Source organism: Stigmatopora nigra, chromosome 17, assembly GCF_051989575.1.
Source record: "Stigmatopora nigra isolate UIUO_SnigA chromosome 17, RoL_Snig_1.1, whole genome shotgun sequence".
Taxonomy (NCBI): domain Eukaryota; kingdom Metazoa; phylum Chordata; class Actinopteri; order Syngnathiformes; family Syngnathidae; genus Stigmatopora; species Stigmatopora nigra.
In genome coordinates, this window is record NC_135524.1 from 1766960 (window position 1) to 1788805 (window position 21846).

A 21846-nucleotide genomic window follows, 5' to 3' on the forward strand; every position below is an offset into this window, starting at 1 on the left:
TCCGCTCTACTGCCTGCGCAAAATTGTGTGTGTGCCTATTTGTGTGTGTGTGTGTGTGTGTACGTGTGGGGGTCAACGCAAACAGGATGCTAATGAGGCCGCGCTAATCAATGCGTGCTTAATCAGCTATTCCGCTGTGAGCGGACAGAGAGAGAGAGAGGGAGAGAGTTCATGAGAAAGTGCAACTCTTCTTGGTGGACATCTCAGCTCATTTCAGCTCATTTCTGGCTTCCCCCATTGGCTAAATGCAAAAAAAAAATCGCATTTCCTCCAAAAACACCAAGGAGGATCTTTTTAATTGACCCTCCGGGGAAGGAATCTTATTTCACTTATTTTCACATGTAAACATACCCAAATTTACCGCAAGATTTTTTTTTTAGAGGTGGAAAACACGTTTTGACGGCTCGTCTTGGACTTTTTAACGTTGTGGTTTAGTAAGAGATGCCTGCCTGATGTTTGAAAATGTTTAAAAATGATTATAATAAGAGAAGATAGGTTTGGAAGTTGTTCTCCAGGCGGAAATTCCTACGCTATTAGACCATTTCTTTGACGCCATGCGGATTTCTTTTGATTTTTTTCCCCAGAAAGGATCTTTTAACATGCTAGTCGACATCCGTCCGCGTCCACGTCCGTCCTTGCGTCTGTCAAACGCGCTTTGATGTCCCACCGCCGCTCCGATATCATTAGGCGCTCGCCCGTCCAAAGATGACATTAAAAAAAAAATCATGTAAAAAAAATCCAAATGAATGCCATTTTACAATAAGTGTCAAAGTGGCGGCCCGGGGGCCAAATCTGGCCCGCCACATCATTTTGTGCGGCCCGAAAAAGTCAATCATGAGTGGTGACTTTCAGTTTTAGGATCAAATTCAAATGTATAGAGTATAGATGTATATTATTTTTTTTGATTTTTTCCCCCTTTTTACATCAATAATTGTCATTTTTTAATCATTTTTTTCTGTTTTTGGGACAAAAATCATTTTGTAAAATGTAAAAAATATATTTTAAAAAAGCTAAAATAAACATTGTTTTAGATCTATAAAAAACGGAATATTCAGGGCTTTAAATCCAGTTCTTTTAATCCATTTATAATAAAAAAAATGTAAATATTCTATCTAAAATGGCCTCGCCCAGGTTAAATCAAGTTGACGTTAATGTTGACCCCCTTATACCATAGATGATCCATTTTCTAGCTTTATATGTGGTTGGATGAATGTTATATACATTTATATTCATCTTCTCTAACGGGCCTGATAACGAATGAGTTAAAAAATCGCCTTCAACTTCATTTTGCTTTCAAAGTGGTTTCGAAAAGAAGCACCCCATTTTTTTCTCCCCCTTTTTTTTTCTCTTCCCGGTCTTTTATTTTTCCTCCGCTGATTCCGCCTGTCACCGGGCAGCAAAAGGAAGCCTGCTGAATACGAACCAGATATTAAATATTCCTTTTGATTGCACGGCGCAGCCGCATGTTCTCGCCTGGGGACTTTTTTTCCTTTTTTTTTTTTTGTGCGCTTTCAAGCTCATGCGCTGTACACAAGCACACAGTTTAACAAATAGCCGTCCCCCCTCCGTCCCCCACTCCGTCCCCCCCGACTCCCTCGGAACGTCAACCGGCCCCGACGGTGCTTTTTCTTCCCCACGCTTGTAATGTTTCCCGACAAATCCCAAAGCATGGCGTTTGGGTTGGCCCGTGGCCTGGGCGGGGCTACAAAGAGAATTATTGACATGATCAATCTATCTGTTCACGGGGGCGGAGCCTCATCCACCCAAACGACCTTGCCCGACGCGGACTTTGGGGGATTTGGATCTTAGGGCGCTTTTATGAAGGTTGCTGTCCTCTCATCTTGACTTTTGTGGCGAAATAGCTCATTAGGGGGACGTGTCAATGTGGCAACTGGGACTCGTCGGGCGCCATTTTGGTCCCCGGTGCCTTTTGCAGTCAAATTCTGTTTATTGGCAGTGTTTGAGAGAATTATCGATCCTTAACTTGCCAATACTGGTGTTTAAAGTCCTTATAAAGTGGCGTTATAATGGGGATAAGTGCAAAATTTGATGAGATGAATGGCCTTGTATTTCAGATTTCTCATTGGATGACAACTATGTTTCCTCTAGAGAGACACGGACAAAAAAAATGGCGAAATATGAAGAAAAAAAAGATGTCCTCAATAATGAAGTCAACGGGCAGGTAAAAACATTAGTTTAAACCATGTTTTTTTTTTTTCTCTGTCATCTTCACATGTTTTGAATTCTCCGTTTCACCTTTTTTCCAGCGACGCCCACTGGTGGGAGGCGGCCAAGTGATGGTGTAGTACGTCGGGGCGCTTCTTGGCCCGTCTGGCGGCCAATTAAAAAGACTTTAATATCCACCGCTGCGCCTTTGAGACGAAGAAACGGCGCTCGCTAGGTAACGCCGCCGCCAAAGCCGACGACTTGAAAAAAGGACGTAGCTTGCTCGTACAACTGCCGCCTCCTTTCAATTTTTTTTCTTTTCCCCCGCTTTGATTCAACCTCCTTTTTGCCAGCGCTAGCGCAAATTCATCTTTCTTAGTTGGAAATCGGCATCATTCCTTGTTATTCCTTCCCTGGCTAATTTAGCATGTTTTTTTTACCTATGTGCAGCACATCAATCAAAATGCCTGGTGTAAAAATACGCCTTTATTCTTCGCCATCTGCTCCACGCCGTCATTAATCCCAGCTGGTTGGCGCTCTGGCCGGCCATATTTAGCCTAAATGATGGTACGCTAAATTTGTGGCTTTTTGTTGGCATGCTAACACGAATTGCTAACTTTTTTTAGCATAAAATATTTCATATTTTATTGAATTTGTTGGACAGGAATTATTTTCAGGAAAGATATCATGAATTAACCACATTTTTTATAAAAAGGAACAAAAATTACAATGTTTTTTTCCACATTTCAAGAGAAAATGATGGATTTAAAAAACTGGTGTCCACTTGTCTAAATTGGAAGAGGACACTAATGTCCATCTGGTCATTAAAGGGTTAAGCCAAATAGCAAAAGAAGAAAAAATAGTAAGGAAATGAATGACATTTGGTTGTCAACATACAAGTTTTTCCTGGCAGATGCACACTACGGCGCCATTTTGGCTCCAATGGGCTTTTTTGCCAGATGTTTTCTTGGCCTTGCTTGTGTGCATTTACACCTCGAGCACCTGAGACCCCCCCCCCCCCCTGAGGCCCCGGCCGGCTAATGGAGGCCGAGCCAGGCGCGAGAACCAAACAAGGCTGCCTTTACAGCCCCCAGCAACTTGCTAAATGCCATTGGTTAAGAGCAGGCCGAGCGACAATGGCCGCCTCGATACACACACGTTCTTTCCCGCTAAGCGTATGTTCCCATCAGGCCAACATTCTGTTTGTCTTTGTTGTTGTTGTTGTTTTTTGTTGGTGCTTCTTCCACGCTTGGCAGTGACAGAGTATTCCATTCTCACGCGGTATTGAACAGGTTATGACCCAGACGTGTTGTCCTCTTCATCCAACAGCCCTCCCTCCATCTTCACTGACGCTGGCGTGCACCCACACGGAGAAAAATAAAGAGACATCCGTCTTCATTGGCCCGTCCAAGAGTGCAGAGGACGCCGCTGGTCGCTCGCTGCCTTTTGTTTCGGTAAGTCAAAGTCAGAGCGTCAATGTCCGATCGTTCGATGACCTTTGACCCCCCCGAACTGCTTCTCACTTGATCTTTTTTTCAATCAATCACAACTAGAAATGTCAATAGTTACAGGCCCCCCTACCCCATTTAGACCACACCCACCCTATTTTACATCCCATCAGCAGTAATTCCAGGCCCCAAAATAAAAAAAAACATCACATCGCTTTAGGAAGAAACAGTACTTTTCTGCCACCCTGTGGCCAACCGTATGATGGCAACCATCCCTGGTTGGGCTAAGATATACATATTTATATATAAAACAAACCAAAAACATGTGTGCTAAAAATAATAATAATAATAAATTCAAAGTTGTACAGGGGCAACTAATGTTGCAGCCACTAGGTGGCAGCAGGAGTGGCATAGTTAGCATAGCGTACTTTACGCTCAATAAAATGAGAAAAATGAAACACTAACAGTGACATATTCATGAGTGCTTGACAAAAAAACTTTTTCCAGTACTATTAGGCAGGTCCAAGTGAAATTTTATTCGTGGCTCCGCCCCTTTAGTAAGCAGCCAAGTAACAATGTGTCCCTCATGTCCCATACGATGATGCAAGACCCATTCATTACCCAAATAGCGGTTATTAACTCATTTATATACACAAAGTATTATTGTAGGGATGAGTAAAAGCTACTTCTAAGTATATTTTAGAATAATTCAAGGGCAAAGAGGCCCCTCAACTAAAAGTTAACCTTAAAGTGAAGGCTGTGAAGAGGGAAAAAAAGTCAGAAAAAGCAAGTTAAGTCCTGCCCTGACAAGTCTGTCGCTCATTTGAGCGCTCCATTGTATTGCCCGAGTACCTGAAGCCACATTTGATAGCCTCGGGTTAGGGATTCCTCTACACTCCACATAGGTGCGGCCAACATTTTTTTTGGACCTATTTCAAACATAGGTCATATGAAGGAAGACGTAGCATCCCATAAGACTAGCCATTTATTTAACAGGGCTAGGTAGACTAAAATATAAGGGCAAAAGTCAGTGCTTTGGTTTCAACTTCTAAAGAGGAAACTTTCTGCAATACTAATGTCCACTGCGTGCAATCAGTGGATTGCCGTCAGCTGCGTCTCGCAGCCCAACCCCCGCTGGTTCAAGTTCCTCGGTCAGCTCCCTCGGTCGGTCCTGGACGGCTCGAGTGAAAAGCTACCCCCACCCCACCTCACCCACAGCTACCCAACCCCCGTCGATTCATTTTTGTCACCTATGTATATGTCCTGGATGGATTGGAAAACAAAAAGTAGCCAGTTGGATACTTTTTTGGGGGCCTATTTCAAACGTGGGCCATCAAAGTACAGACTTTTAACCATTTTGACTTATTCAAGAGCAACTTTTTTAATGATATTTTATAAATTTCATTATACGCAGCGGTGTATGATGACAATAAATGCTTTTGATTTGATATAAAGGCATAGCATCCCATAAATAGGGCTTACATTTCAAACTATTCCTCAAAATGTGTGTTTTCATAAAGAGGAAAGCTTTCCTCAATACTAGTGTCGCACGCGTGCAATCAGTGGATTGGCGTCAGATGCTTGTCGCAGCCCAACCCCCGTGGCTTCAAGTTTGCAAGTCAGCTCGGTCGGTCGGTTTTGGACGGCTCGAGCAAAACGCAAACCCCCACCCCACCCACAGCTACCCAACCCCCGTCGATTCGTTTTTGTCACCTATGTATATGTCCTGGATGGATTGGAAAACAAAAAGTAGCCAGTTCGATACTTTTTTGGGGGCCTATTTCAAACGTGGGCCATCAAAGTGCAGACATTTGACCATTTCGACTTATTCAAGAGCAACTTTTTTAATGATATTTTATAAATTTCATTATACGCAGCGATGTATGATGACAATAAATGCTTTTGATTTGATATAAAGGCATAGCATCCCATAAATAGGGCTTACATTTCAAACTATTCCTCAAAATGTGTGTTTTCATAAAGAGGAAAGCTTTCCTCAATACTAATGTCGCACGCGTGCAATCAGTGGATTGGCATCAGGTGCGTCTCGCAGCCCAACCCCCGTTGGTTCAAGTTCCTCAGTCAGCTCGGTCGGTCGGTCTTGGACGGCTCGAGCGAAAAGCAAACCCCCACCCCACCCACAGCTACCCAACCCCCGTAGATTCAATTTTGTCACCTATGTATATGTCCCGGATGGATTGGAAAACAAAAAGCAGCCAGTTCAATACATTTTTTGGACCTATTTCAAACGTGGGCCATCAAAGTGCAGAATTTTGACCATTTAGACTCATTTTTTTAATGATATTTTATAAATATTATTATACACAGCAGTGTATGATGACAATAAAGGCTTTTGATTTAATATAAAGGCATTTCATCCAATAAAACTAGGGTTTTATTTCAAACTATTCCACAAAATGTAGCCTTTCAGAAAGTGGAAAACTTTCCACAATACTAGTGTCCACCGCGTGCAATCAGTGGAGTGACATCAGCTGGGTCTCGCAGCCCAACCCCCACTGGTTCAAGTTCCTCGGTCAGCTCGGTCGGTCGGTCCTGGACGGCTCGAGCCGAAAAGCTACTACCCCCCACCCCCACCCACAGCAGCCCAACCCCCTGTTGATTCCACTTTTTCCACCTATGTTTGTGACTGATGGCTTGGAATAGGAAAAGCTGCACCTGCAGACCAAAGGCTTTGCAAAACCACCTTTGCATGGTATAAACTGTCAAAGCTAGTTCAATACTATTTTTTTGTTGACCTATTTCATACGTGGGCCATCAAAGTGTTAACTCGGCTTCACTTAACAGGGTTGGGCAAACTAAAATAAGGGCCGCAGTGAGTGTGGGGCTTCTTTGGTAGATATATGTAGATATTAGTGTAACCACCAGACTTTAGCCCGTAAAAGATTTATTTCAAACAATCCCACTTTTATAGCACAAGCACCTACATTTTTTATTGAGAGAACAGTTGGATTTTAAACATTGAACGCCCACACACTTTTTCCTCCTACCTGGAGGAAAGATTAGTGTTTCGAGTCAAATGAACAAGTTGTAAGCATTCGATGTATTGTTTTAACTCGAGATGCCCCAAGGAGTCGTATGAGATGAATCGTTTATTCTACTTTGTTTTGCTTCAGAGTCAATTCAAAGAGGGATTTAATTATTTAGCCTTAGAGTCAGCCAACTAGAAATACTATTGGATTTGTCCATGGATCGTTAGGGTCATCAATTGTGATCCTTCCATTCATAATTTTAGCCAATGAGTCCTTTATTTATTTATTTTAATCAGTTGGACGTCAGTTGCCGTCAATTGCAGCAGATGGAGTTAGTGGGCCTGGGGCTTCTCACACAGGCACGTTGTTGACAGGTTGCAGTTACTCATTCCTACCACAGAGAGTCGCTGATGGTCTCGGGCTGTCTGGTTGCGGTTCCTCATCGTGATTCTCCGCTTCCCCCCCCTCCAGACGTCAACGTGTGGAGCCCAGAGAAAGCGCAGCCAGCGGCGGACAGGCGCGTCTCAAGAGCGGCCTCTTTTCACCCCAGCACCATGCGTGCGGAAGACGGATACATCGTTTCGAACCCAGCGGAAACCTCCGACCGACACTTTGGCCTGGGGAAGAGGAGGGAATAGGATCCGAGGCTCCAGTGTTTGTGTCGGAACCCCCGAGCGTGGCCGGAGAGGGGAAGAAAATGTCGGGCAAAATCGAGAGCAAGCAAGGTAAGGACCGGAGTGCGCCGTGTAACGGTACTTCGTGGCGTGGCTGGGCGAGTTTTTGGCGAGGCGAGGCCGGGGGGGACCTCCGCTCTCCTCTCCTCTTTGACTAGTAGTCATTGCATATATCCGCTTGTCCAATTGGGCCTCGGTCTTGATGCTGTGGTAGCTTAGCGCTTTAGCTTCTTTTTTTCCCCTTTTCTTTTTTCTTTTTTTTTTTGGTGGGGGGCTACTCCACCGGCATCCTTCCTCGTTAGTAAACACGGTGCATTAATATTCGATTTAGCTCCCTTTTCGCTTCGTTTTCGTGCATTTCGCTTTCACTTTTTATGGGCGTAAGGGGAAGCTAGTTGTCGGGGCCGCTTTCACCCGGACAGCTAAGCCCCGGAACGAGGGGCGGAGGGCGGCAGTCGGCAGGCGGCGTTCCGAAGGGCACGGAGCCGAGCGGCTAACGGTTAGCCTGGCTGGCGTTCGACTAGCCAGTACTGCTGTTTTGGTTTGCTTGGGCTACGTGGACGTACTTTCTCGACTCCATTTGGGTTTATTTATTATCATAAACAACACGTGTTTTGATAAATATTTTCATTCCTAGCCCCAAAGTCTTGCCCTAATAAATTTAATGAGTAATTAGTGCTGTCTTATCTGTAATTAACGGTCTGGTGAAAATAACCTATCACGTCAAGTCGTGATCTTGAGGTTCAATTTATAAACAAAAATAAATGTAATCCTCTGTAGACTCTACCATGCTGAAAAAAACAATAACTTTAGTGTAATAACATACTTGTCAACTGTTTTAATAGTAGTGAAACAAACACAAAATGATACTGTTAATATACTAAAGCTTGTCATATCCACCATGCTGAGAAAAAAATAATAATCCACCAACATTAACATAACATCGTAATCACTGCCAGTTTTGAGGATTTTCAGAAAACAGGGCAAAATGCGATAAATTCAGCTTCTAACTGTGATGAATTGCATATTCAGAAAAACAAAGATTTTTCTTGTTGTTCATCTAAGCATGTTTTTTTACAATTATTTTCTGCAAGCTAGTAATCTCCAAATAATATACCGTATTTTATGTGTCTGTTTGCCATAGTAAGATTCCGCCACTTAACTTTTTAATATAGTTGACCCAAAACAAAAGTATTTTTCTTTGAATGCGTTAATAGTACTTTGCATAGCTAGTTGTTTGTGTCTTTTGTTGTTTGGTTTATCGTCCGACGTGCCAAATGGTTGCCGTAGCGAGCGCGGCGGCAAAAGGCGCTCGGAGCTCGCCGGCTTGACGGGAGATGTCGCATGTCTACATTCTTTACCATCGCTATAGTTACCGGGGGCTCAACATGTCACTTGTGTGTAAAATAGTATATCGACCGGAATAATCTGCAAGATTTGTTTCCCGGGAAAATAACAAAAAGTTGTATTTTTTGGTATGACGGCGGGCGGCGTCCTATTTTTGGCCTCTGGAGCTTCTCACCTAGGTGGCATGTGTTTGCCGTTTAAAGCGACAGAGTTTACTGGGAGTTAGCGTGTTTGTGTCGATTCTAGTGTCAATCCCTTATGTTTTGCTATCAAAAATGTCTCACAGATTGTTAAAGAGAGAGAGAGAGAAAAAACACGCCATTTTGAGGTTTGTTTTGGCCGCAAAAACTTTCACTCGTCGGCTCGATGAGAGACTTGTTTTTTATGCCGCGCTATAATTATTGGGATTAGCATGGGAAAAGCCAGGAGGGCTAGGCGGGGAGGGAATCCGTCGAAAAACGATGGGAATCTCTCGGGGCGACCCGTGGACGGACGGCAACACGTTCTGGACGCCCGTGAAGGACTTTGCCGGGCTTATTTTTGACCAAGTGTTCACGTGGTGGCGATGAGCTAGCTAGCCTCTGACTCATTCTCAGCAGGGCTGTGTGAAATAGACGACAAAATGCCAGTCTTGACAGACGTTAGTTAGAAGGGGGGGACCAAAAAAAGCCTCCGTCCGGGGCTCGCTTGGTTGGCTTCCACCGCCGAGTCGTTTGGATGGGAAACGCCAGCTGGAGGAGGAGCCGGCCGGCCTCCGACGAGGAGACGGACTCCTCGCTAGCGGGGGACCTTCAAGACCATTACTCGGGTAAATTGTTATTGTGAACTATAATCTCTGGACTATAATGGCGATTTTAGGTAAGCTAACGGCGCTATCAGACTTTTATTTAACTTGTAGCTTAGTGTTTTCTGTATTTTTTTTCCTCTTGGTGCATTTTGGCTGGATGATGCCATATTTTGGAAAAATTCAGTCGCTACTGCTCTTTCATAAAGGCTACTGTATTTAGCTTAACGCTTTTGTGTGGCACAATGGAGTGCAGCGGGGGGGAACATTCCTCTCCAGGCTTTTTGGGTCGTGTGGCTTTGCTCGAGGTGCTCATTTGCTTAGCCCAAAAAACCCTGGGCGGACCCAACGCGGGGAGCCCACTCGCCCGGGCCACATCCTTCCGCCTTTGGCAAGGGGGGGAGGTATTTCTTTTTTTTTTTTTTTTTGCTCTAACGTGAACTTGTTTTCAGTTGCATGGCATGTTTAGTCACTGGCGACATGTCCCTGCGATTGGGCTAGTTGAGATTAGGCTTGCGTCAGGGTGCCGTAATACCTTGTTTGGAAAACAGCATGTCGGCGGGGGGTGTTGTCATTTGGCCCCGACCTCGCCGCTTAGCATGAACCGCGGAACCTTTTTGACAGAGAGAGCCATAAACTATTCATATTTTCTAATGTTATTTCTTTGAATGGTAAAAATACATGAAAATGTGTGATATTTTTTTGTGATTTCACCACTTTTATAGTACAAAAAGTCTCTGAATTTTAGAAGTAGTGTCACAGTTTCCATATTTTACCTCACAGGTTAGTGGAGATCCATATGCACCCTTGAAAAAGAGCCACATGTGGCTGCTGGTCATAAATTGAAAGTAAACACGGCGTGGTCCCACAACGGCGCTTTGTCCTGTTGCGCCTTTTGACCCACATCTTTAAAATGGACTTTGACTTTTGAGCATCTGGAGTAGGGCGTCGTTGCGAGGCGGTGCGTACAAATGATCTTTTTTGCAGAATTGAGTACGTTATCGGGCCTCTCGCTGGAAGCAGCTGTCGAGGGCTCTCACAAGTCTTCCGAACACAGCGCTTTGTTTTGCTACTTGACGTTAGCGCGCCTGACAGACAGGACGGGGGTATTTATAGCACCTGGCGCGTCTCTTTGGTCTGCTGGCTTTCGCCGACGGACTTTTTGCCGTCGTCTGGCTGTCAGTTGCTCGACATACTTCTTCCGAAAAGTTGAAAGCGGCAGAAAATGTTGCGATTCGGTCGCCAAAACGTCACTACGAGCCTTTTTAAAGTCGTTTTGTTTGATATGTCACAGCATTCAGCGCACCTGGCTCCAAAAGGCGCTCCCTAAATATCGTAAATATGAAAAAATGTTACTCTTATATAAGCCACGGGCGTGTTGTCATACAGGAGATTCACATAGGAATATTTTTTTAAAACCTTTTTTTCACTAAATTAAGATGGTCAACAAGCCCTTTCAGTCAAAAACTGAACAACTTTTGACTTTAACCATTCTTGCAAACAATTCTATGGCCTTAAAAAGAGTAGTTTTCATATTTTAGGTATCAATTGGGCTTTTTTTTTTTACTGGATCATGTCGTCATGTCCACAAAAGAGGGAGCGGCGCTCGCCGAGGGACGGGAAACGCGGCCAGCGGCTTCGGCGTCACGGGGGAAGGAACAGGAGGGCTAGCCCAAAAGAAAAAGAAAGAAAAATGGGGTGTGTTATTTCCCACTTTGAATGCTCTTTTTTAGCTTTCTCGGCTTCTCTGGACATTTTGGAAGGCCGCTGTTGCCGGGTAAACTTTGCCATCTCCATGCTACAAAGGCAGCTTTGTATCATGATGAAAAAACAACATCTCTTTTAATCAAAATTCAACATGTCTATCCAAAACAAGTCCAACTAACACTTTTGTATTTCTGGTCCTTTCCAATCTAGATTTCCTTCCGGAACTAATACGTCGTGAGCTTTTCCTCGTAAAACACGCCCCCCTTGGGTCCGATAAAGCTGGCCAGAGCGCAACGGGCCATTTTGGAAAACACTTGGCACCGCCGCCGCGTCACGGAAGTACGCGGGTAATCCGCCATAAACCCCGCCACTGACATTTTGCCCATTTCGGGATCATCTCGCTGGCGTATGCCATTGACGGCAGAAACGAATGGTCGCTTACGCTTTGTTCGAGGGCTCTGGCCTCCGCTTATATTCAGACCTTCCGTGTATTTCCAATTCATCTTGGTGGCCCGTGGTTTCTTTCAGTGGTCTTTTATGTCTATCCATTGGGGCCGCCATAATCCAACACCATCAAACAGAGACGCCATTGAAGGCAAGAGCCCGTAAAAGTGGGAACAGGTACTACTATCCAGCCACTTGAGTCCAGGCCATGCATCCCACTCCGTGAACGGAGCGTTTTGTCAAGTTGGCGCGGCGACGGAATAGGGAATGAAGTCGTCTTTCTTGGAGGACGCCGCCTCTGGCCATGCCATCCGCTTTCCCGTCCGTGGTTCCCTGAAAAGACACTTTGTAGGGACGTGTGAATGAACAAGTGTAAAGACCTGAAGCCCGGACCACTTTTTAAAGGAAAAAAAACTCTTTGCCTCCCATTGATGGCTACAAATGTCTTAATACTTGTGACCCTGCAGGCTGCTGAAGCCAAATGAATTTATGACATAGTATATTGTTAGTCAGCCTGTCCATAAATGAGCTACTTAAGATTTTTTTTTAAAGCAGTAACTTGTAGTTATCTGCCAAACCCTTGAGCTCAAAAAGTCATAAACAGATACAGAAAAGTTTTTTTTCATTTTTGGTCAGATACTATAGATCGGGGTAGGGAACCTATGGCTCGGGAGCCACATGTGGCTCTTTTGATGAGTGTATCTGGCTTTGTTTTTTTTTCTACCTCGTCAGGTCTGGCTGATGTTTTCCTCCATTAACCAGAGCGACATTCCAAAGCGGGGCTTGCTCTCCCGGCCCGGCCTTGTTGCAACTTGCACCGTTTGCACCGCAATGGCCCCCAAGGGGATTCTTAATATGACGACGGTTATCAATGGAGCCGCTAAACCATTGGAAATTTGGAGTCAATTGGTGAAAGATGAGCAGATTTGTGTGGTGTTTATTTGTCAGAGTCGCGACATGCACGTCATTTTAGTCCAATTTGACCTTTTGGACTGGATTTAGATGTTCAGATGACAGCACCTCAAATGTGATTTAGTTCTCATATTGACTTTGTTTTCCTCTTTTTAAAGTGAATCATAGCAAGGATCATGTCAGCATGCCCCCCTGCATCACTCAATATTGACTCATGTCAGGAAACTGTATTTTGGCGCTATTTTTATCCCCATTGGAGGACATTTAGCGTAAATATCTGCTAATAAAAAAGCCATTTTCTTCTCTCCTTATCTTTACGCAGACTCGCAGCGGTCTCACCTCACCTCCTTCACCATGAAGCTGATGGACAAGTTTCATTCTCCCAAGATCAAGAGGACTCCATCCAAGAAGGGCAAGCAGCTACAGCCGGAGCCAACCGCCAAGAGCGCCGAAAAGCCGGTCAACAAGGTCAGTCCGTTGCCTGGCGTGTGGAGGAATGGCGCAGTGGTGGTGACATTTTGTCAATGCAGAAGGTGAGTCGCTTGGAGGAGCACGAAAAGGAGGTGGTCAGCGCCCTTCGCTACTTCAAGACCATCGTGGACAAGATGGTGGTGGAGAAGAAGGTCCTGGAGATGCTCCCCGGCTCGGCTAGCAAAGTGCTGGAGGCCATCTTGCCTCTGGTTCAGGGGGAGGCCCGCATACAGCACAGGTCACTTTTTATTTTTAAAAGATATAACAATACAGATAGTCTGGAGTCCATTTTGAAAGTGAGCGCCTATTTCCACAGCTCGGCGTTGTCTTCCTGCCACAACCGCGTCTACCAGAGTCTGGCCAACCTGATCCGCTGGGCCGACCAGGTCATGCTAGACGGCATCGACCTGGACGACAAGGACAACGTCACCTCGGTGACCAATGTCATCAAAGCCGTGCTGGACGGCGTCAAGGTAAGACCCGCCCCTTACCGCAAAATCCCACGGCGGCTTGAACCACCGCCGTTTGACCTCCATAGGAACTGGTCAAGCTGACCATCGAGAAGCAAGAGCAGCCTTCGCCCACCGCGTCAAATAAGCCACCCCCGCCGCCACCGCCGCCGTCTCCCCCCGTGGTCGCCGCACAGAGGTGAGTGCTTAAAATTGGCGGAAAATATGGAACACAAAGTCGTCTTTTTTACTAAATGATCATCTCAAATACAGCGGTGGCGTACCTTCGGGGGCGCCATCCACCCAACGGGAATCCGAGGCGGGGAAAAAGGCACCCGCCCCGGCGCCGCCGGATGCGGCCGACGAGGATGTAGCCCCTCCCAAACCGCCACTGCCGGAAGCCAAGATGGCGGAGCTCAGGTAATGCTTTTTTCATCCTTGGTTTTGAAGATAGAAAATAGTAGAATCAAGCAATTGGACAATAAGACTTAGAATGCTAATGCTAACACTAGCCCACAGCTAGTAAGTCTGGCTCCAAAAATGAAGGCTATTATTTGTCAGTGGCTTTGTCTTTGTGTCCAACTCTTTTGTGTTGTCTCTCAACCTGTCTCCCTCCTCCACCTTTGTCTCCCCCTTTTTTTCTGGGCTTCTGGCCACAGAGCACACTTGAGTTGTGACGTTGGCCAAAGGAAAGCCGCTCTCAAGGAGAAGTACGTTAGCCCAAAGCATCACCCGTCCGTGGTGACCATTTTTCAACCAATCGCGGCCCGCATGGCGTCCGTCATCCTTTTTTTTTGTGTGGCATCGTCTGCCATTGCTCAAAAGATGCATGAGCGTGTTAGCGTGTCCCCTGGTTGGCCTCCATCGCACAAACACGCCCTCCTTTTTTTGAACCGTCAGAGCGTGTCGTGGAACCTCTGTTCACAAACTGGATTCGAAATTAGCGACGTAAATCTTTTTTTCCGAATACAATTGGCATCTGATTAGAAGTCAGCTAAATGATGGGAAATATAAAAAGGAAGTGGCCAGTTTACAGAAGTAGAGTTATGCATTGTGAATGAGGTTCCACCTTGTCGCTAGTCTGCTTGTTGTTGTTGTTTTTTTGTTGCTTTTTTTCAAACACCAATTGATTTTGGCCCACTGTGTTTCCAGCCCTCCGCCGGCCCTCCCACCCAAGAAACGCCAGTCGGCCCCTTCGCCCACGCGTGTGGCGGTGGTGGCCCCCATGAGCCGGGGATCCAGTTTGCCTTGCAGCGTACACAGACAGGTCAGTTCTCTCTTGACTAGCTAAGCTAGCCATTATGCTAGCCTAGCGTTTACCAATAGAACAGACTAATAAAGTGGTTTCGTCGTGGTGTTGCAGCAGCACGACTACGAGCAGGAGTTTGTCCAGCGGCGCTTCTCGGGGGGCAGCCAGTCCTACGGGGGGGACTCGCCGCGCCTCTCCCCTCGCGGCAGCATGGGCAAGCTCAGCAAATCGGACGAGCAGCTTTCCTCCATGGAGCGCGACAGCGGACAGTGTTCTCGGAATACCAGTTGCGAGACGCTAGGTTAGCTTAGCCGTTAGCTTTGTGTCCCGCAAAAATCCTGTGCATCATTTCCTCCTTTTTCCCCTTTCAGACAACGCGGAAAACTACGATCCCGACTACGACTTCCTCCACCAGGACCTGTCGGTGGGGGAGGGTCTGCCCCCCGGTGGCGTGGGCGGCGGCGGCGGCTGCCTCAGCCCGTTGCCCGAGTCGCACAGCGAGTCGTCCTCGCCGCAGCCCGGGCAGATGACGCGGCACCCCCGCTTCAGCGCCCCGGCCCCCCACGGTTGGACGGCGTCGGCCGAGGCGCTGTCGCGCATCAGCGCGCCGCCCGCCCTGCCCCAGAAAAAGCGGCGCAGCACGCAGACGCCGCCCTTCCCGGACGGGGGCTCCAAAGTGTACGAGCGCTACCCGTCCCAGTACGACAACCTGTCGGAGGAGGAGCCGCCGCCCTTCCCGCTTTTCACGCCGCAGAGCAACGGCGGTGGCGTTTTTGTGGCGCGCTACGTTTGCGCCGACAACGGCGACGTGCCATCAAGCCCGCCTCCTCTGCCGGAAAAGAAAAGCAAACACAGTGAGTACGCTCTTGAGCCGTCATGGATAACCGCGCACGTCCATTTTGTGTCAAGCGGAATGAGAGATCATGTTAAAAATGATCTAGAAATGGGTGTTATTACCCGAAACTCCTCGTTTTAAAAACTGATTATTTTTTTCCAGTAAGTCAGCTAAAAATATAGATGTTTTTTCCGTTTTTAATTCCTAGAAAATTTTAGAATAAGTTGCTGTTAAGTGTTAAAGTGCCAAAGTGACTGGGCGTCATAACAGCTGTTGTTTTTGGGGTCCAATCCCAACGTCTGATGATGATGATGATGTGAAGGAAATCTGGAGCAGGATGTGCCACAATGGCCTCAGCTGCATTTCCCGTCACACCCTCATCACATCACTTCCTGCACTTGCCCCGGAAAGGCTTTCAAAATGGAGGGGGCAAAAATGTCCCTTTTGGTCCCCAATAATGCATTTTTTTTCTCTTTTTTTGTGACAGTCCTGCAATACATGCAGTTTGTGGAGGACTACTCGGAGCCGCAGCCGTCCGTCTTCTACCAAATGCCTCAGAGCGAGAGCATCTACGAGCAGCGCAACAAGCGCTTCCAGGAGGTCTACGGCTTCAACGACTCCTTCAGTAGCACCGACTCGGTCCACGAGCCGCTGGTCCCCCCGGCGCTGCCGCCCAAGCAACGGCAACTGGTAAGGGACTACAAAAATGGCCACCTCACGTTCCTCCTACTTCTTTTACTTCTTCTTTTGCTAACTGTCACCACGCGAGCCGACGACCTTTTGACTCAAATTAATGGGCTCTTTCCTTCCTTTTGGTGACTTTTCTGCTCTCTTTCTTTCTTTCTTTCTTTTTTGTTTTTCTTTGCGTCAGGCTTCCCACTCCTCTTCCCCTTCTTCTTCTTCCTCTTCCTCACTCTCCTGCCACCTCCAGCCTTGGGAGGCGGGTTCTGGGCTGGGCGTGTCCGTCTCTAACTCCTTCCTGATTGGCCAAGCCGCCTCCACCCCGCCCGCCGTGGTGAGTGTCCATCTCTTTCTTCTCTTTCCTCGTGCCTTTTTTTTGCTATGTCTTTTTCTCTTTTCTTACAATCTTCCCACCCCGTTTCTTAACTGGCTGCCATTGACGGTGGTGTTGTGTGTATTTTGAATTTTGTGTGGGCGGGGCCTGTCACGTCACATTCTGTGCCGGAGATGGATTGAGTCACTGCAATCCTATACGTGCACATGTCAGTGTATTGGTATGCGCGACGTGTTTGCACAAGTTGTTAGCATTTAGCCAACGCACTCTTTTTTTTTTCTTGGCGCCACCTTAGTAACATCACTCGATTGCGATTTGTTGTCAAATGGCACGTCGCTTGCAAAAATGGCCATCTGGATTAGAAAAAAAGCGAATGGATTTCGCTTTCAACCCAAAAAGGCCCCTGCTTTGAATTAAAATTCCACTCATTCCTCTAAGAAAGGTTAGCATTTGATCAGCACATATTCAATCAAGTCTCCAAACTATGAATGTATTGTATTCACTCACTAACACTTACGCCACCTTTTGTTATTGTCCTTTTCTACTCGGCTATGCAGCACTACAGCGCCTCACAGTGGTGGCCAATGCGATAGCATCATCAGAGCCGTTGTTTTCCTCAATTCCCTGTCGTTGATTTGATTGATTTTATGACTTTTAGCGTGGCATTGCTTTTCCAAATGTTGAAAAAGAGTTTGAGGCCCCCGCTGTCTGTTTTGTACGTCTTTTGTGGATTTGCCATTGATTTTCTGAGCGCCTTTTTTTCCCATTTCCGCTGTTTTGAAAGTGATCTGATATCTTGGCTCTCTTTTCTCCCGTCTCCCCTCTCTCTCTTTCTTTTTTCCTTTTCTCTTTTCTTTCTCTCCGGCTTTGGCACTTTGGCGGCAAGAGCGCCGACTCGAACGACGTCTCGGTCCCCGACGACGAGCGGGAGGGCCCCCCATTGGGCTCCACCCCCTCGCGGTCCTCCCTGGGCGACTCTCTTCACGCGGTGAGGACGCGCTTTTGGGGGGGGGGGGATTATAGATAAATACGACTCAAGGGAAACTTTGGAATAGGGGTGCGATGTATGCCAAAGTTTTCCCATTGAAAAATCAAGTCAAGATACAAATAGAGTCAATGCTAGGCTAGCTAGCGTGTTGCTAGGAAGGCCATCTTTTGGCCGAGGTGCTCCTACTGTGGCCCTAACGCCATCACGTGTGGCTCTTTTCCTCTCCCGTATAGAGCGAGAGTACAAATGAGGAGGGCGGCGAGGGCGAGTACGTCAACTTGTACTCGTCCAGCCAGGCCAATGGCGAGCTGGCCCTCAGAGTAAGTAGGAGTGGCATCAGAAAGGAGGGGAGGGGCTTTACCTGTGTGCCGTCCGTCTGTCCGTCCATGGCCAGACGCTCTTCCTGGAAAAAGCAGAAAGTTATCATGCCTTAAAAAAATGTCAAATTGTATTATTATTACTATTTTTGCCATGAATTTTGATAGGCCAATTGATCATCAAAACTTAACTTATTAGTCAAAGAAGGCAGCAAAATGGTAACTTTCTGCTTTCCAGGCATTGCCATTCGCGTGGCTTTTCCCCGTTTTGGATTGGCTTGCCCGTTTTCAAGTCAAACGTTGGTTCCTCGTGACAAACGTTGTGCATGTGGGACGCCATGTTGACGTGCTTGTCGGTTGGTGGCTATCTCCCTTTGCTAGGGCTGCCAACATCAATCCATTCAAAGCTAACCAATGGAAAAAACACTTATTTATTCCTTCATGTTGGTGTTTTCTTCATTTCAAATGGTTTGAAATGAAGGAATTTTGTGGCAGCCCCAGCTTTCCCCCCCAGTGGGTGGTGTCCTTTAAGCTTGTGGTAGCGTCCAAACCAGACCGAGACGCGACTGGTGGCGGGCGTCTTGTCGTGTTTTTGTCCAAAACTTGTTTTTCTCACTTTGTCTCTGCCTTCCCATCAGGAAAGCGCCTCCGCCGATGACGTGCTTCGAGAGCCCGCCCCCTTGACGCCCTCGGCCAATAGCAAAGAGGCTGTGGAAGTGGAAAGGTAAGGCTCATTTTTGTTCATTTCTGTGGCAAGTTTCTATTAATTTTGGGGTCTCGTGCAGGAGGCAAAAGTCGGTGGAGTCGACGGAGGACGACGAGGAAAACGTGGACGAGCTCTCGCTCATCGACCACAAGGAAATCATGAGCCGGATAACGCTAAAACAGGAGGTAAGAGCGACCGCCATTGACACAAAAAAATGAAGTATTTCATCTGGAAATTGGCCTATTTTTTGCTAATATTTTTTCATTTTGCTTCCAACCAGAATGACGACGGACCGGATGTGCGCGCCGGCTCGGGAGACATTTTGTTAGTCCACGCCACGGAAACGGAGCGCAAAGGTTAGGCAGCGTCCGTTTGTCCTTTTTCTACCGCCGTTCGTCCATCTGAGCGCCGTTCCTTCCTTCCCACCATCCGCAGATCTGGTTTTGTACTGCGAAGCCTTTCTGACCACCTACCGGACCTTTATCAGCCCCGAGGACCTCATCAAGAAACTACACTACAGATATCCAAAATATACAAATGTATATATTCATGAAGAAAAAGTAAATTGGATTTGAATTGTGCTTCCTTGACCGCCAAGCACATATACCAGTTTTTGCCACAGTCCGGACACGTTCAAGAAGCGCGTCAGTAAGAATACCTTCTTCGTTTTGGTGCGTGTGGTGGATGAGCTCTGGTAAGAACAACAAAAAAAACAACAACAAAACAACAACAGACATATATACAACAGTAAGGCTGACTTTTCCTTTCTTGTGGGCAGTCTGGTGGAACTGACAGAGGACATCCTGAAGCAGCTGATGGACCTGGTCTTCACGCTGGTGTGCAACGGGGAGCTCAGCCTGGCCCGGGTTCTACGCAAGAATATCCTGGACAAGGCGGAGCAGAAGAAGCAGCTGCGTTGTACCAACTCGCTCAAGCCGCTGGCCGCCCGTGGCGTCTCGGCCAGGTAGGTGTCCAAATCCGACCTCAGGGAAAGCGCAGTGGCTCACGTGGACTTTCCCGAAACCCAGGCCGGGAACGCTGCACGACTTCCGAAGTCACGAGATCGCCGACCAACTCACGCTTTTGGACGCCGAGCTCTTTTACAAGATTGAGGTACGCGTTGCCTTTTTTTATTCCCCGGCAAAGAGGACAGGAATCCTAATCACGTGGCTTCATGCTTACGTGGTCAGATTCCCGAGGTCTTGCTTTGGGCCAAAGAGCAGAACGAAGAGAAGAGTCCCAACCTGACGCAGTTTACCGAGCACTTTAACAACATGAGCTACTGGTGAGGAACTTGGACGAGGACGGTAGGTCCTCGGCGCTCGGCCCCTTTTTAACGCGCCACCGTCTGCGGTCTCCAGGGTGCGCTCATTAATCATTCAGCAAGAAAAAGCCCAGGACCGAGAGAAGCTGCTGCTCAAGTTCATCAAGATCATGAAGGTAGAGAGTTTGTCCCCTTTCTCCATTGACTCCTTTGACTGACTTTTTTTCCTCGTTTGACTCACTCCTTTGACTCCTTTTTTCTCCCCACCATCTCTGGACAGCACCTGAGAAAGCTGAACAACTTCAACTCCTACCTGGCCATCCTGTCGGCGCTAGACTCGGCGCCCATCCGGAGATTGGAGTGGCAGAAACAGACGTCGGAGGTGAGCCATGGCGAGCGGACGGAGGGCCCCTGTACGTTAAATTTCTTGCGCTTTCAGGGACTGGAAGAATACTGCACGCTGATCGACAGCTCGTCGTCCTTCCGGGCGTACCGGGCCGCTCTGGCCGAAGTGGAACCTCCCTGCATCCCCTACCTGTAAGTGACCCCGCCCCCGGTTGCCGTCCGTACGTCGATCTCCCGGGGTGACCCGCCCACCCGCTTCTGGTCCTCGGCAGGGGTCTGATCCTGCAAGACCTGACCTTCGTTCACTTGGGCAACCCCGACCTCATCGAGGGTAAAGTCAACTTCTCCAAGCGGTGGCAGCAGTTCAACATTTTGGACAGCATGCGTCGCTTCCAGCAAGTGTGAGTCAAACATTTTGAAAGTGACTTTACTGGGAATAGACCAATCTTCTGTCTCCATTGACTTTTTGTTTTCAGGCACTACGAGCTAAAACGCAACGACGACATCGTCTCCTTCTTCAACGACTTCAGCGACCACCTGGCCGAGGAGGCGCTCTGGGAGCTGTCGCTGAAAATCAAGCCGCGGAACATCGGACGCCGCAAAACCGAACGGGACGAGAAGACTTAAGAGGGGGCGTCGCCCAAGCCCAGCCCCGCCCAGAGCACCTCACTGACACTGATTCCACTTTAACCAATCCAGACGGACGGACAGAGACCTTTTGTTATCGAGGCCGGGTGGGCAGGACGCTTATGAGGAGCTCTGGCCAAACCAAGTCCGGCCTTTGGGAAACGCCAGAAGGTCCATTCCGCTTTGGAGAAAGTCGCCAATGGGCCATTGGCCCCCACATGGATGGAAGCCCAATGAGTTGGGATTAGTGCCAAATTTCAGGATGAACCTAAAATGCTACGTACGTCTCGCTATACCTTTCAGTATTCGTTTTGGGGTCCTGTCGTACCGTAATGTTCACCAGAGGAAAAAAAGCTCCATGGATTGGACGTCTATGACTGTCAGGATGAGCAAAGGACTTGTTGTTGTGTACTTGTTTTGTGAATGGACTGGCTCACAAGGAATTCAAAGCAAAAAAAAACAGCCAGGCGCAGAAAGTTGAAATGGCGAGCAGAGAATGGAACTCGGGGTGCATTTTAGGTTCATCCCCCCCCCAAAGCCTCATTATTTGTCAGCGAACGGTGTGTATACCAATCTACCTATTTATATCCACTTTTTTCCATAGCGGACGCCATCTCACATCGCCGGCCCCAAAATGGCGGCGTGGAACGTTGGTTTACTGGCGTGCCGCTCTTTCGCTTTTGTAAAAGAAGGTCGGCGTCAAGAACTTTGGCCAGGACAAAGAGCAAAAAAAAAAAAAAGAAGAGGGAAGATGCTGTGATCTGCTCAAATGTCATATATATGTATATAGTATATATACATATATATATATGTATGTAAAAAGGCCCCAAAAAATGTCATTTGTCATTCCAAAGTGTCCATCATCATCATCATCCTTTTTGTCTTTGGGAGAGCCGTGGATAAGCCCCGCCCCCAGACCCGCCCAGCCCTCACTTGTCACACTGTGCTGTGCCCTCAATAAAAAGCAAGCGCTTTTTTTTCTCATACTACGGATCCGATTCTACCTACTTGCTTCAAATGCAACCCAGGAAAGTCATCTAGTTATCCTCCATTGGTTTGACCCCAAACACCTTTTTTTTTAGGCGAGCCTATAAAAAGACAAGTGGGT

The 21846-nt window shown here is 47.2% G+C and overlaps 1 protein-coding gene across 3 annotated transcripts; it reads left to right on the forward strand.

Annotated features, from left to right (window-relative positions):
* Positions 1-2098: 2098 nt before the first annotated feature.
* On the forward strand, positions 2099-21721 carry rapgef1b (Rap guanine nucleotide exchange factor (GEF) 1b). Of its 3 annotated transcripts, none has more exons than XM_077736808.1 (30): positions 2099-2182; positions 2268-2401; positions 3496-3620; positions 7076-7329; positions 12795-12940; positions 13003-13181; positions 13260-13416; positions 13482-13591; positions 13666-13812; positions 14052-14102; positions 14545-14659; positions 14756-14942; positions 15013-15495; positions 15964-16166; positions 16348-16491; positions 17378-17479; positions 17713-17799; positions 18435-18520; positions 18582-18687; positions 18783-18858; positions 18938-19022; positions 19104-19196; positions 19281-19466; positions 19531-19615; positions 19693-19787; positions 19864-19942; positions 20047-20148; positions 20206-20303; positions 20384-20512; positions 20588-21721. In XM_077736808.1, exons 4-30 carry the CDS (start codon positions 7302-7304, stop codon positions 20736-20738), a joined length of 3510 nt encoding a protein of 1169 aa, XP_077592934.1. In that variant the 5' UTR covers positions 2099-2182; positions 2268-2401; positions 3496-3620; positions 7076-7301; the 3' UTR covers positions 20739-21721. The 3 variants fall into 3 exon arrangements, with proteins under 3 accessions (XP_077592934.1, XP_077592935.1, XP_077592936.1); XM_077736809.1 differs by having other exon boundaries at positions 14759-14942; XM_077736810.1 differs by lacking the exon at positions 14052-14102 and having other exon boundaries at positions 2100-2182; positions 14759-14942; positions 20588-21720.
* The last annotated feature ends 125 nt before the right edge of the window (positions 21722-21846 follow it).